The 14,846-nt window shown below is 43.1% G+C and overlaps 2 protein-coding genes and 4 non-coding genes across 6 annotated transcripts; 5 read left to right on the top strand and 1 right to left on the bottom strand.

Annotated features, from left to right (window-relative positions):
* Nucleotides 1-567: 567 nt before the first annotated feature.
* Nucleotides 568-9,775, bottom strand: ZWILCH (zwilch kinetochore protein). The gene is given in 20 exon segments (XM_069025669.1): nucleotides 568-947; nucleotides 1,608-1,726; nucleotides 1,815-1,910; nucleotides 2,168-2,304; nucleotides 2,679-2,707; nucleotides 3,295-3,451; nucleotides 3,658-3,737; nucleotides 4,322-4,424; nucleotides 5,269-5,324; nucleotides 5,699-5,792; nucleotides 6,109-6,180; nucleotides 6,384-6,539; nucleotides 6,805-6,884; nucleotides 7,376-7,572; nucleotides 8,094-8,212; nucleotides 8,329-8,424; nucleotides 8,900-8,951; nucleotides 9,191-9,305; nucleotides 9,308-9,481; nucleotides 9,484-9,775. Coding segments are annotated over 20 exon segments (2,316 nt in total). The 3' UTR covers nucleotides 568-855.
* RPL4 (ribosomal protein L4) lies at nucleotides 9,538-14,712 on the top strand. Its single transcript, XM_069025671.1, has 10 exons — nucleotides 9,538-9,619; nucleotides 10,935-11,106; nucleotides 11,897-12,003; nucleotides 12,338-12,476; nucleotides 12,808-12,932; nucleotides 13,166-13,295; nucleotides 13,729-13,885; nucleotides 14,030-14,113; nucleotides 14,294-14,414; nucleotides 14,495-14,712. Exons 1-10 carry the CDS (start codon nucleotides 9,617-9,619, stop codon nucleotides 14,630-14,632), a joined length of 1,176 nt encoding a protein of 391 aa, XP_068881772.1. The 5' UTR covers nucleotides 9,538-9,616; the 3' UTR covers nucleotides 14,633-14,712.
* On the top strand, nucleotides 10,769-10,869 carry LOC138116739 (small nucleolar RNA SNORD16). The gene has a single exon (XR_011154324.1). It is a non-coding gene; the product is annotated as a small nucleolar RNA SNORD16 (small nucleolar RNA).
* On the top strand, nucleotides 11,745-11,815 carry LOC138116736 (small nucleolar RNA SNORD18). Its single transcript, XR_011154321.1, has one exon. It is a non-coding gene; the product is annotated as a small nucleolar RNA SNORD18 (small nucleolar RNA).
* On the top strand, nucleotides 12,169-12,268 carry LOC138116738 (small nucleolar RNA SNORD16). Its single transcript, XR_011154323.1, has one exon. It is a non-coding gene; the product is annotated as a small nucleolar RNA SNORD16 (small nucleolar RNA).
* On the top strand, nucleotides 13,339-13,409 carry LOC138116737 (small nucleolar RNA SNORD18). The gene has a single exon (XR_011154322.1). It is a non-coding gene; the product is annotated as a small nucleolar RNA SNORD18 (small nucleolar RNA).
* Nucleotides 14,713-14,846: the final 134 nt, after the last annotated feature.

Genomic DNA, 14,846 nt, shown 5'->3' with positions numbered 1-14,846 from the left:
ATTTATAATAATAATCTATAATTTATAGTTTTTAAAAGCATGAATATTGGGGTTTTCCTTATTCTTACTTACCAACAGCTAAGTTTTTAATGCAAAATATTTTTGTCTCAAACTATTTAGTCAGCATGTACAAAACTATGGAATTATTTAAATTAGACCACCAAAATGTTACTTCATTGACTAATCAACATAACACAGGCAATTGCCAAAATATTTAAATTATTATACCCAGCCAATGATACTGATTTTTTTTCAAAAAATTATGCAAAACATAAAAGAAACACTGTTAAAATAACTCACTTCACATTGAAGGAATCAAATAATTTGAAGAGGAGAGAGAAGTATATCCAAGAATACTCCAAAATTTAAATACAGGGACAAAGGAACCCAGACTGGCTGAAGATCCCAAGGCCCTGGATGAAGAGCTTTCCAAATTCTTCACGATGATGAAGCATCACTTGCTACCAGGAGAACATGACAATATTGCTTGGTTTGTTGGTTAAGACAATTCACACTTTGAACAGTGCCTGATTGCATTCTTAATGATCAAAAATAAAATACAAAACCCCAAATTGCACAACTTTATTGAATGCTTGTAAATATATGAAAAATATCCACCATATTTACAAAATATTTATACTGTACAGTCATAATTGCACTACATTTTTAACAAATGAGGTGCCTACAGGTGAATTGTGGCTGTGGAGGTTCCACTTAAGTGTAATAAAGCAAATAAATCAGTGAAGATGAACTGTTTGAAGCCCAGAGTGTTTCTAAAAGTTCTGTTGGGACAGAAAACATTGAACTTTCCCCCCTTCTGTACCTTTGCTGTCCTGTCTGCTCAGTAACATCAATTTATGTGAACTGCACCTGACTGCACTGAGTCGTTGTAATAAAATACAGCCTTTCTTCACTGCTTCCATTTACTGTGGAGTCAGAAAAGAGACCTGCAAGGACAAAGGAAAAAGCTGGGATTAGCCACCCTTGTTAGAAATGGTAGAGATTAGTTCATGGAGCAGCTTCAATAACTGTTTTCAAAGCTGCAGTTTTACTGAAGCATTTCCTGACAAAAATCAATAACGAGAGGAAAGTTTCACCAAATCCTCAAACTAAACCTCATCCCAAAAAGGCAAATCATTTCTGTACCAGTCTCCCTGCTTAATTCTTCCCCATTCTGATGCTTTTCCACTTGTTCTACATTTGCTGGCAGCAAGGCAGGAGGTCTCCTCCCCTTTGCACCTTCTCTGACTGGAGACAAGCATTAACAACAGGGAAATTTCTCTTCAAAACTCTTCTCAGATTCATTGGCAAACATTCTAGAAATAAGATGCAAGATTTTGTGGATATCAATCATCTCCTATTTGGAACTATTCTGTCAATTTAACTCAAAACATAACTCAGCCAAGGTGAAAAGGCAAGAAGTCACCACTTTCTGAATATCTTCAGTTCTACAAATACCACCTCATTCTTTTAATAGAAGGCAAAATATCATTTTACTCTTGTTAAAAAGTAAATATAAAGCTCAGACCCACTGAACTCAGGATAAAAACTGAATTTGTTTGAAGTTTGTACTTTGATTATTTCATTTCAGCACCAACATTCCCTACCTGAATTGTTTGCTGTCCCATGTTCAACTGGAGCATTGGTACTGACTTGCCACGTTGTTTTAACCTCCTTCTGTCCATGCCCACTGCTTATCTCCACCTTCCAGATTTCAGGGTTATCACTGAGAGGATAATCAAAAAACATCAAAATCGAGTCAGGTATTCAGTCACATCTGAATTTTATGCTGTGAACACTGAAGTTTCTCTTACTTTTGATAGAATTTCTTCACAAGAGCTGGTCTGATGGGCAGCTGAAACACATGTTTCTCATTCAGAGGGTTTTCCTTGTAATACTGCATGCAAATCCTACAAGAGATATGAAGTTACTTTCTTTAAAGAAATGCTTGTACATCAGAGTACAAACCTTGTGCAAAATTAACTATACTCTCACGTTTTATTATTTCCTTTAGTTTTCATTTTTAGTCACAAAGAAAAATTTGGCAGGAAGATCCAACTGCTCCTTCTGAAGTCTCACTATCATCAATAGGTGTTTCTTTAAACTGCCAAACAAACTCTATTTGTGATTGTCATTTAAAGAGCAAAAGTAAAAACAAAGTAATTACTGTGTCAAAGGGAAGAGGTTCTCATGTCTGAACTGGAGTAAGCCTGTACAGCTGACAATTATTTCCAGCATGTGGTGAAGCTTCTGAACACGATGGACTTGTTCTTGGAGATCCACTGATGTGGAAATGAAGTAATCCTGGAAGAGCAAAGAGCTTCTGCTCTTACCTGAACACTCTATTTCTACAGACACACAACACACCCTCAGTAAATAAAATAAACTTCCTGCTTCTTTGGAGAAGCCAACATTTTTAGAGTGGCCCAGCAGACTCAGAACTACGTCCCATCAAAGTGTGAAAAATGTTCACTGTCTTGACAGTGACCCAGATCAGGTATCAAGGGAATTTTCTGTGAATAAGGAAATAAAACAATGACATTTCTGCAGTGTGCTGTTTCAGCCTCATCATCTGCAGTTCAATTCCTCAGCTTACATTATTTGCATCCCACCACCAGCTAAGCATGTTCTACTTTCTCGTGCTTTCAGAGTTTCAAAATAAAAATAAAGTATCTCACCAAGTAGGTTACTGTTGCAAGTTCCTGGCCTGTAAAATGAAAAGGAGAAAATAAAAATTAAACTTTAATACATGGTATCAGATGAAATATAAGCAACACTCAAACAGGGATCAAACAGGGAGTTCTACCAAAGAATGGCACAAAGTCACCAGGAGTGTGATGTTCTTTATTGACATCATCATTCATTCCAAACAAGAAAAGCCCTGTAAAGTGACATGGTCAAAGCATGATTTTATTTATCAGCAAGGCTGCACAATGAAGAAAACTCACCATTTTGTACTTTGAGACAACCATCCTCCTAAGGACATGCAAGTTTACAAGTAGTGAAAATAACAAAGCAAAAGAAACAAAGAATGAAAGCAGAATGACAGAGCAAAAAAGAAATGAAGGGATAACAACAACGGCAGAACACAGAGCTCTAAGTTCTTTTGAAACAAATGAGTCTTTTAAATTTTGAAATTTAAAAGCTGAAAAGTTCCATTATTAAGGAACCTGGAAACTGCACTTCAGCAGATGGGAAGGAAGGGAGACTGAGGTTACCAAAATGTTCATTGTTTCTTGCATGGAAAACCTTTTCTCTTGAATTTCTAGTCCTGTTACCAAGTGTTAGGCTCACCTATGAAAAAACTGACATAATCCTTCTTCATCTTCTCCAAGCCAATCTCCAGGAGCATCTGAATGGGAGTGATGTCACTGAGAGGAACATCCTCCATCTTTCCATGATAGGACTGTTGAATCAATTGACTTAAGAAACTGCTACTCCCTTGATGAATCTAAAAATGAAAGAAGTCTTCTTGTGATGTAACTGCACATGAAACATCATAAACATTGTTCAGAAGTTCAACAGCAGGGAAACAAACTGTGACATGTGAAAGCAATTTAAAAACAACACAAATGAGGGGCACTGAAGGGACAAGAACTTTATTTTACTTGAAACTATACTAAATTTTAACATCTATTGTTAAATACAAATACGTACCCATGGCTGTATCTCACCAAGTTCCAGGGATTTTATGACCAGTGTGAAACAGTCTATTAACTCCTGATAGGAACTGACACCTGGAAAGAAAAAACCAGAATATTTTAATTATCAATCCAGGCTGTTTCTCTGGTTGTTAAGTCAGTAACAACAGGCCAACACACCCTTGGCAAGAACAAACCCCTACAATTAAAGAATGAGAGTTGAAATTACGGACTGCACTGCTTTTTGGCAGCTTGGTCATATGATGACTTTAAAAAAGGTTACTCTAAAAACCCATGACCAACAGAGACCACTGAACTCTACATACACCGAAAATTTTCCTTCAGATCTAGAGAAAAGAGAAGTATAAAGTTTTCCGTTTTAGAGCAGATGAGTTTTGCTTTAGAGAAACTACCAATGGCTTAGTACCTTTTGCAGTCAAATAAAATGAAATTATCTCCTGCTAGATGCTGGTCTGCTGTTGGAAAGGTCTAAGAAAATACATCATCCTACATACCTGAAATGGGCTCTTTTTCAGAAAGAGACTGCTGCTACCAATTTTCTGAAGAGCTGACGAGTTCTTAAAACTCAGAAATGGACATGAATTTCCCTGAGAAAGCAATACTGTCTAGCAGATAGACAAGAAAATGAAAGGAAAACAGATGAGGCACAATACACTTACCTTTCATTTTGCACCATAATTGCTCAGTAAAATCCAGGTCTTCTCGCTCACCGAAGATTGATTTTATGCAACTGTCCACAGCAGCTGTGTCACATTTGATTTTCTGAAAGAATTCATTGGTCTTCAATGAAAAATGGTGCCTGAGATCCAAAAACCTTCCAATTCTAAATTTGTCCAGAGATCAAAACTAGGTATATCACTAATTTTCCCCATTTTCCAGGGAAACTACCACACAGTAATTTGGAAGTATATTTTTATTTAAACGTGAGTTTAATTCTTTCCAGAATTATCACACTGGATAACTGCTAGCCTTGGACCAGGAAACAAAACCCACTGGCAGAGAGACTTTAGGTCTCAGCCAGGTATTGTCTGTGTACCCATCAGTGCCCTGGGAGGCCAAAATCCAGACACATAAATTCTCAAAATAGAGAACTACTTCCCTGTAATCCTGATACAGAATATTTCTGTTGACACAGAAATCAATATATTCTTAGATTATCGAGTAAATGCTGCTTCTCTCTTAACAGAAAATAGACCTAAACCTTTCCTTGTAGGCTGAGAGGGGAAAAAAAAATCTTAATATAACCAAACACATTTTTCATAATTTGAATTTGCCCATTGTTTTACAATATCATAAACCTCTGGATAAATAAGACACATATTCAGCTGATACTATTAAATTGGCCTCAAATCACTAAATTAGGAAAGAAAAGCAAATTAATGATAGAATGCAATGGCACAAAGGTCAGAATTCCTGGAAGAAATCAGACCTTCTCCCATTATTTTCACACAGCAGAAGCAGAAAGGAAGAGATCCATCTTTCTTTATACCTTTACATCTATGTATTTACACATATAAATAACATTCAAGAAATAGTCTAAATATGAAATAACTACAGTTGTGAGGAAAGTGAAATGACAAAGCAGCTGTTAGGAAATTGCACGCACCTCTCTTTCACTCTTGTTTCCAGATACACAATCTCCATCCAGCTTCTTCTTTAAATCTAGTAGAGTTAAAAAATAAGTTCCATTACTATGAAAAGTGTCATCAAACCAATCATATTAATCCCCAGGCACATCATAACTAACAAATACACTGAAAAATATAATTTATTCATTTAAAAATGCTTTTAGGGGGTAAGGATACAGTCTGAAAAGACTTTTAAAAAATATTTTTTATTCTTATTACTTTGATCCACTATATTAGGACAAAGAAAAATGACAAATATGTATTAACCTATTAAACTACTCTGTGCATGGTTACAGCACAGAAATGAACATTTCTAGTTCTAATGCTTTAAAAGCTGTATGTGGAATTCCCTTTTACTCCTGTGAAGTGCTACACCCCCTCCCTCCCCACAGAACAAGCAGCAATTACCAGTCAGAAATTCCTGGACCAGTTTAAGAGCTGATTCAGACTCTGATGGCTCAGGCCACTCAGTCACACCCGTCTTCAGACCTTCAGCCAAAGCCTAAAGTCAGCAGGAAAATCACAACAGAAATCAGTTCTTCTTGGGAGTCCTGCACATGTCATATGTCACAGATAATTTCACCAAGGATCACAAATCTCTGCACAGCTAACCAGGAGTTACAAATTTCCAGAATTTCCTGGATTATTTGTCCTCTTTGCATTCAAGATTCCTAAAACTGAACTCAAAGTTTCAGCTAAAATAAACGCTTGAAGTTATCTTTGAAACATCTGATTAAGATTTAAATAAAGCAAATTATTACCACATAAAATCCCCACTCCTTGCAAATGTGAAATTGGAATTTCTCGCCCATACTCACCAAGAGGAACTGCAGCTCTCGGTACAGCTGGAACACAGGACTTCTGGGGTCCCCCGACTGCAGGGCAATGTTCTGAAAGTTCCACAAGTTTATCTCAGTTTCAAACTTTAGAAATCAAGTGTCCTAAAATTTTCATTAGTGAAAAGTGTCTTAGCATAACTTGTAATTTACATTACGAACAGGCTGTGTTGTTTCTATTTTCTATGCTTGCAACTACTCATGATGTAAGTGGTGCAAAGAGCTGGCATTTGTTTGCTTTTTCCATCCTGACTTACAAGGGTGGCAGTGGAGACCAGTGGGGGAGTCTCCAGAATCTTATCCACACCATTCCATGTAATATCCACATAGATATTGCTTTCAGATTCTGCAATGGTGTCCTCTATTGCAGCAGCTGCAATCAGCTCATACCGAGCAAATCCTTTTGTTGTCACCTAGAAAGAACAGATTTCAAAGATAAAACCAACAAAACTGCCACAGGCAAAGTCATTTTAAAATCATTTCACAAACACACCAAAAAGGGTTAATATCAGACAAGTGCATTATAAACATGACCTGAAATCAGACTGTTACACCATAGAATCATACTAAGGTGAGTTTCTATAGAGGATCTATAAAGCTTCCCCAAACCAGCATCATAAATCCCAAAAGAGAGTTTTTAAACTTAAACTGAAGCCATGACAGAGCATAAAAACCTACAACAGATGAATGATGTCTTATTTTATGTTCTTTTTTGAGCTCTTCCAGGTTTGCACAACGGGTTTTATCAGCTGTAGGACCTAGGAAAGGAAAAAAGTGAAAATCAAGAAACCCCATTTGACACAATTCAAATTTAGCACTTCAAATTCGTTCCCAAACACTCTATTTGGTGAAGCATGACTCATGCTCTCCTTTAGAAAGCAGGAATTCTCACTGCATTTCTCCTATTGATTATAGGAGCTGGTATGAACATATATAAATGTTCAGAATGAGTCAGTGGTTATGTAAGATGCTGAATGGCACCAGTTTAAATTTGCTGTTACTGCACCTGAGTACAGGTAGGCCTGCACAGCTACAGGTGCATCAAGTAGATAAAAAAGCTATTTCCCCCACACAGTGTTGGTTAAAAACATCTTTTCTCTTATTTAATCCCTTCTTGTTCATCAAAACCAGGAATATAGAGCATTTCCAAGCCAGGACCACACAAAGAACAAAGACGCCATCATGACATCAGCATTCCCACATTTTTTAACCATCCTCATTTATTTTCTGTGCACCATGATCACATTACCATCACATGAAACCATGTAGATATTGACCCCTGTGACTTTGTTTCCAGCCTTGAGAGGCTCAGCTCCAATCCAGCAGGTGTGCTGAGGATCAGAACCATCACACCTGACCCAGAGGAGAGGAAGCACAGCCAGGTCACTTTTGCTCAGGTAGGTCATGTTTGGATTTTGCACCATTGTGTACAAGGAAATCAACTGCCTAGAAATAGGAACAGGGAGAAAATAAGATGCCAGCAAATAACACATTACATTAATGTCGATTGAAGATTCTAAAATCATAATTGAATTTTACATTTTAAGCACTTTAATTAAAAGAATACATCCGTTAGGTAAAGCACATTTTGGTACCATGGCTTAGTATTTTAATAACACCAAAGACCCATATCAGATTTTTAGGGCTTTTTTTAATAGAAGCCTTACCAAAAAAACAAGCACTGATGTCTTAGTGAGCTTTTTTTGCTCATCTACATCCAGTGAATTCCATTAACTCAACAGCTCAGCTCAGAAGTGCTTTTCCAGTTCCTGGGTTTTATCTACTTTTTTAAGCACTTTTAAAAGAAGGGAGGCCCTTTTGCAGGATGGAAAACAGTCACAACTCCTCATAAACTAATGAGTAATTTTATTTTGGGGATTGAAAATACAGGTTCTGAATATTAGAAAAAGACACAAAATTACAAAAGAAAACTCCCTAAAAAGGGGAGAGAAGGCTTTCACACTTACTTTGCTCTTCCAACAGAAAGAGCCAGCGGTCCAGGACTCGCCTTTGGCAAAAGCTCAGGGGCATAAACAGCATCATCTGTTCTTGATTCTTCCATTGAATCACTTTCTTCATTGTGTGTCTTTAAGAGAAATGTGTAGGTAAATCAAAAACTGCAAGTTGTGTGAAAAAAATCTGATGGGAATTCAAAAGTCTGGATTACATTTAAAAAAATGAACATCTACCATGCACACTTACTGCTTTCTGCAAAATATACATTGCACTGCTTCCATTCCAAAAGCTTTCAATGGGACTTTTGCAACTGCCACTGACCAATGAGATCTCTACATCAGTCTGCAGAAAAAAAAAATCAAAACTTATTAATACACTGTATAGATACACTGTATTTCAGAATTTTTTTATACCAGAAATTGCAAAATCAAACAATTCCACAAAGTGTTTCCCAGTCCTATTGCATCCATTCATGACCTAATTGCAGCCTTCCAGTATCTGAAGGGAGCCTACAGGAAAGATGGAGAGAGACTATTTACAAGAGCATGGAGTGACAGGACAAAGTGTCAGCTTCATACTGACAGAGTAGCTTTAGACTGGAAACTAGGAAGAAATCCTTCCTGTGAGGGTGTGGATGCCCCGGCACAGGCTGCCCAGAGAAGCTGTGGCTGCCCCTGGATCCCTGCAAGTGTCCAAGGCCAGGTTGGACAGGGCTTGGAGCAGCCTGGGATAGTGGAAGGTGTCCCTGCCCGTGGCAGGGGATGGGATGAGATGATCTTCAAGGTCCCTTCCAACCCAAACCAGTCTATGATTTTACCTCATAAAGATACGGATGTTCAGGGATACTGTCCTTTCCTTCTTCACGTATCCTGAAAGAAAAGAAAAGAAAACGTTGAGATGCACGACTTTTCCCCTCAGCATTCCTCATTAAACAACAACATTACCCACATACATTAAACACTCCAAGGCTACAACCGGAGCCTCAGCAGGCTCCCCACAAGCCAAGGCCATACATCCCTCAGCAGAACAGCGGAGACCCCCGGGCAGTGACCCCAGCGCCCACCGGAGCAGGACTCCGGACAGCCCCGAGAGCAGCCCCGATCCCCACCGTAGCAGGAGCCCGCTCAGGCCGCAGCCTGCCCGGCGCCGCCGCTCCGCCGCCATCGCCGCCCGCCACAATCAAACCTCCCGCCCGCCGGCGCTACGCGACGTCTGTGAGGGGAGGTGACGCGTCACGCTGGATCCCTCCGCCGGAAGAGAGTCCCCTGCTTTGGCGGAGGACTGAGAAGGACAGAGGTGCCCGGACGGCTCAGGATGGGCGCGGCGGGGCCGAAGAGACTTGGACCGGGACTGGGACCAGGGCTGGAACTACGTCCGGAACTTGGACTAGGGTCGGGAGTTGACCGGCCGGCGCGGCAGAAGCGGCAGGCACGGAGCGGAGGGACATCGACGTAGTGAGGGGACGGTGACGAGTCCTTCCTTTTCCGGTCAGGGCGCGGCGCAGACGGGCGGCCGCACGAGCAGCTCCGCCGCCATGGTGAGGGCAGCGCCAGGCCTAGTCCGGGGGTGTGGGGGGCCGGGGGGTAGCGGGGCGGGCAACGGGGTCGGGCCGGGGGAGCCGGGGCCGGCGGGCAGGGCCATACCGTGAGCGGCCCAGGGGCCGCGCTGGCGGCGTGGGGCGCGCGGCCGCCATTTTGGGCCCGTCAGTGCTCGGCGGCCGCGTGGAGCCCGTGAGCGACCGAGTGGAGCCGGGCCGGGCCAGGCCGGGCTGGGGAAGCCGCGGGCGGGAGCTCGACGTGGTCCGCCCGAAGTCCTCTTTCCCTTGGGCAGTAAGGGAGATAGGTCCCCATCGCCATCTGGCAGTACTTTGTAGATTCTTCATGTATTTATTTAAAGCAAAACAGGCCCCATGGGAGTGTTTGCGCTCATCTAGAGTGGGAAGAACGGCTTCTAAAAATCTATTTTTTTAACCATTTTTGTTGCAAAATAGGCTTTAAGGGGCCTTGGTCTATAATCAGGTTGCAAATTAACAACTTTTCTTGCCAGTACAGCTGAGATTGTGCTCTGCTGCCTTCACCGCGATCAAGTTTATTGCTGGTGTTGGGGTCTCTGGGTTAACACCAGGGCCAGAGCCTTGCTCGTGACCAGTGTCACATATACAGGTGGCCCTTCCATTGTTATTAGCTGGTTAGTTTTGAGTTCTGGAGTACTTTTAATGAACTGCAGAGGGGGAAGGGAAGGAAGATGCTTTGCCTGTACTGTTACCGTGAAATTAATTAACAACCAATACAATATAATGCTAAAAAATTGTTTTTTAAAGGGTGCTGTTCAGTCTCTGGCTATTTTTGGGCATCCTTTCACCTTTTTGACAGGCAGCTGGGGCTGAGAGCAACTTAATTTTTCACTTTCCTTCAGATTTTAAAGCATCAGAGATTGTTCAGAGCGTCCAGACTTCACTCTGACAGTGTTTGATGAGCTGCAGTCATTGCAGCATTTCCTAATTTAAATTACAAGTTTTTGGTTAACACAGGTCAGTTTTTTATGGGCTTTTTTAATAGTAGGTGGGAAATAGTTTTGAAGGAGGTTATTAAAGAGCCCATAGGCTGAATTCTAGAAATGCCTTGGAAATGCAGGTGTAGTTTTCTGGGCATGGACTGTGCTGTGCTCACAACTTTGAGTGAAATATTGCTGTGATGACGTAATTTGCGTCTTATCCAGTGCTCAGTGACAGTCGCCTGCTGTCAGCGTGCTGGCACTGCTGAGCTGACGACTCCTTTGTTCTGAGCAATATTTGAGGAGTTGCAGTGACAGAAGTTGACTTTACCTGCACTTAAGGGTTTGTGCTTCCCCAGGCTTGCGCTCGGCCGCTGATCTCCGTGTACTCCGAGAAGGGGGAGGCATCAGGCAAGAACGTGACGCTGCCCGCGGTGTTCAAGGCGCCCATCCGGCCCGACGTGGTGAACTTCGTGCACACCAACCTGCGCAAGAACAACCGGCAGCCCTACGCCGTCAGCGAGCTCGCAGGTACGGCTGGCTCAGGAACCAGCCCAGGGCTCCAGTACGGGGGGGTTCACCTGGAAATAAAGCTGGAGTTGAGATAAGAGAAGTACTTATCAATGGGGTTTGTATAGAAGGCAAGGCCAGTTATTAACAGCCTGATTTGAAATGGTTTGAAATCCAGTGGTTTTATTATTCTGAGGAACATCAAGGTGTTGTTTTAGGGTACTCTGGGGTCTTACCTGAAGTGCATATTGCTGAAAGTATCACAGTGCCAAGGTCCTCGGGTAGAATCTTCATTATTTGTGGGAAAAACATTAAATGTCTGAAAGTGTTTCAGGTGAAAACCCCTGCTCCACAGTGACCTCGTGAGACTCTCCTGAGGCGTTTGCCAAGGAGCAACTCCTGCAAATGGGCATTTGTTAGAGTTGCTTCTGTTGTTGGTGCAGATAAGTTCTGCTTCCCAAGAAATTTGTGCCAGGAACATGCCTTTTTAACCTTACTTCTAAGCTTCACATAATCATTTTAACTTGATAGGTATAGTAATGCCAAGTCAGACCTCCAGATTGACGATCAAGCTTAAAATGAGTGTCTTAAAGCCCTTAGGTCAGAATCGAGTACATTAATAGACTAGGATTAAGTTTTCCTGATGAAGATTTGTTTTGCTGAAATGATGAGATTCCACTTCATTGGTCCGTGTTTCTGAAACCCATGATTGTGTGGAAGTTCTGATTGGTGCCCTGAGTTCAGCATCCCTCTGACTTTGGGAGAATTGCAGTGCTGTCACTCTCTGAATGAACGTCTCTCTCTGTTGCAGGTCACCAGACCAGCGCCGAATCATGGGGTACTGGGAGAGCCGTTGCTCGAATCCCGCGAGTTCGGGGTGGTGGCACTCACCGCTCTGGCCAGGGTGCCTTTGGCAATGTATCCTTCCATGGCTGTGCTGGCTTCAGGGGCACTGAACTCAGCCAGCAGAAAAGTTTTTAATTATCTGAATGTGGATTGGAATCTTCTTCTTGAGGTAATGGCTGCAACTCAGACTTGATTTGACGTGATTCCCACTCTCAAACCGCATGACCCGTTCTGTCTTGCCATGATGTCGTAATTTGCGCCTTACCCTGTGCCCAGGGACAGTTGCCTGCTGTCAGAGTCCTGGCACAGGGGGTTGATGACCCATTAATGCTGAGCAAGCAATAAAGTTGTTTGGGATGAGAAGACTCTAAAACAACGAAAAGTTGTCCTTAACTGCAGCTCCCAGATGTGTCGTGGCGGCCGCATGTTCGCCCCGACCAAGACCTGGCGGCGCTGGCACCGCAGAGTGAACATCATGCAGAAGCGTTATGCCATCTGTTCTGCTCTGGCTGCCTCTGCCCTCCCAGCTCTGGTCATGTCTAAAGGTGGGAATTCTGGCTCTGGAATTGTTTGTTTGAGCCCATATTGGTCACTTTGTGGTGACTTAAATGGAGTCTTGCAGTGTAGTTTGATTTCTGTTCATGGAGGCAAAGATTTGCTCAGTACTCAGGTACACAAAGTCCTGTGTGAGACAGACCGGTAGGACTCCACTGAAACTTCACTGTTCTGGTTTCTGTGCCTGACTTTATTTCATTAATTTCTATAATGAATTTAATATATTGTGTATCATTTATGAATATACAAAGCAATAACCATGAGGAATGGGGTCTAGCCAAGATCAGTGAGCAACATGGTGTCTTGTGAATTCCTCTCTAGGCCACCGCATTGAGGAGATTCCAGAACTTCCTCTGGTTGTTGAGGACAAGGTTGAGGGCTACAAGAAAACCAAGGAAGCTGTTCTCCTCCTGAAGAAGCTTAAAGCTTGGAATGACATCAAAAAGGTGAGTTGGGAAGGTGTGATCTGAAGGGCAAAACAGAGGTGATTTGACTCTGCTGTTTAATTAGAGTAGGAATTCCAAATCGTTCTATATTTTGACTCAAGAATGATGAACTTCTCACTGGTCCGTGTTGCAGATCTGCAGTGGTGATTGTGAAGTTCTGACTGAAGCAGTTCATTGTGTCTCACAGGTGGGCTGTGGGCTGTTGGGATATTCACAGTTTGTCCTTTTCCCAGGTTTACGCCTCCCAGCGCATGCGGGCCGGGAAGGGTAAGATGAGGAATCGCCGCCGCATCCAGCGCAGGGGACCCTGCATCATCTACAACGAGGACAACGGCATCATCAGAGCTTTCCGGAATATCCCAGGTAACTGCCTTGGGACGCACTCGCTCTTCTGTTGGGAGACTGCCTGGAATGATGAGATTCCACTTCATTGGTCCGTGTTTCTGAAACACATGATTGTGTGGAAGTTCTGACTTGCTGCAGTAGCTGATACGTTCTTTGTAAGAACCTGTTCTGGTGATACTGAGGGTGTTTGTGACAAGTGTTGTAGCTGTTCCCAACCCTGAGCTATGTTTGGGGCAGTTAAAAATGAGGCTGCTGAGTTTGCCACTGGAAAAGGGCTGCTTATTACTATTAATTTTAAAATTCAATAAATCTTCATAGAGAGGTGTGTGTAGCTCTGTAGTGTCAAAGCCAAAAAGCCCCAGTCTCTTTCTGCATCTTGTCTATTGCTTAGTTTCGTGTTCCTCAATTTGAAGTACAAACTAAAGGGATTGGTTTGCCTGGTTTCCTCCAGGAATCACTCTGCTCAACGTGAACAAGCTGAACTTGCTGCGCCTTGCTCCTGGGGGCCATGTGGGGCGTTTCTGCATCTGGACAGAGAGCGCTTTCCGCAAGCTGGATGATCTGTACGGCACCTGGCGCAAGGCTGCCACGCTCAAGAGCGACTACAAGTGGGTGCAGCCAGCCAGGCAGGCTGGGAGAGCAGCCCCCTTTTTCCCAGGAAAAGGGATACTGTGACTTGCTCCCAAATACCTGGTTTGGTGAATTAGCCATGGTTTTCTCACCCACTCACACTCTGAACATTGGTTTCACAGCCTGCCAATGCACAAGATGACCAATACAGATATTGGAAGAATCATGAGAAGCCAGGAAATCCAGAAGGCCCTGCGTGCTCCAAAGTAAGTGATTTTATCTAATGAACAAAAGCTTTGCCAGGGAAGTCAAAATCTGTTTCAGGCTGGGATTTCTTAATTTCTAGGTGTAAGCACAGGAATTGCAGTTGTCCATCTTTCAGGGAGAATTTAGCACAACTGGTACTGTGAACTATGCTGATGATACAATGTGTCTGTACTTTCCAGGAAGAAGATTCAGCGCAGGGTCCTGAAAAAGAACCCACTGAAGAACCTGAGAATCATGATCAAGTTGAACCCGTATGCCAAAACCATGCGGCGCAACACCATCCTGCGGCACGCCCAGAACGTGAGTGGAGCTGGGACGGGCAGGGCTGCGTCTCGTGATTCAGATGTTGCACTGACTGATGATCTCTTTGTCTGTTTTAGCACAAACTTAAGGAAGAGAAGAAAGCCAAGGCCCAGGCCAAGCTGCCAGCCAAGGCCCCGGCTGCACCCAAGGCAGAGCCTGCTGCCAAGAAGGCCAAGACAGCCAAGCCCGCGGCGAAGGCCAAGGCTGAAGCGTAACCGCGGCAGTGCTGCCCCGGGGTCCCCGCGGGTGCTGTGCCCGGGGTTTGTCCCTAATAAACGCTGTTGGAACAGAGAAAGCCGTGTCGCGTGTGGGTGTCTGAGCAGGCGTTCAAACGGAAGCTTCCAGGAGGAGGAGGAGGAGGAGAGGAGGGCGGTGGCGGGAGGTGTGGCCGGGCCCGCGGCCGGGCGCGCTTCCCCCTGCGGGGCCGCG

The sequence above is a fragment of the Aphelocoma coerulescens genome, chromosome 10, assembly GCF_041296385.1.
Source record: "Aphelocoma coerulescens isolate FSJ_1873_10779 chromosome 10, UR_Acoe_1.0, whole genome shotgun sequence".
NCBI lineage: Eukaryota > Metazoa > Chordata > Aves > Passeriformes > Corvidae > Aphelocoma > Aphelocoma coerulescens.
This window is presented reverse-complemented; position numbering and strand designations above follow the sequence as displayed.

What these genes read in the sequence shown, in the direction of transcription:
- RPL4 (XM_069025671.1), top strand. An exon ending in CTTGGAATGACATCAAAAAG is followed by an intron (nt 12,933 to 13,165) that starts GTGAGTTGGGAA and finishes TCCTTTTCCCAG; the next exon opens with GTTTACGCCTCCCAGCGCAT. An exon ending in TCCTGCGGCACGCCCAGAAC is followed by an intron (nt 14,415 to 14,494) that starts GTGAGTGGAGCT and finishes TGTCTGTTTTAG; the next exon opens with CACAAACTTAAGGAAGAGAA.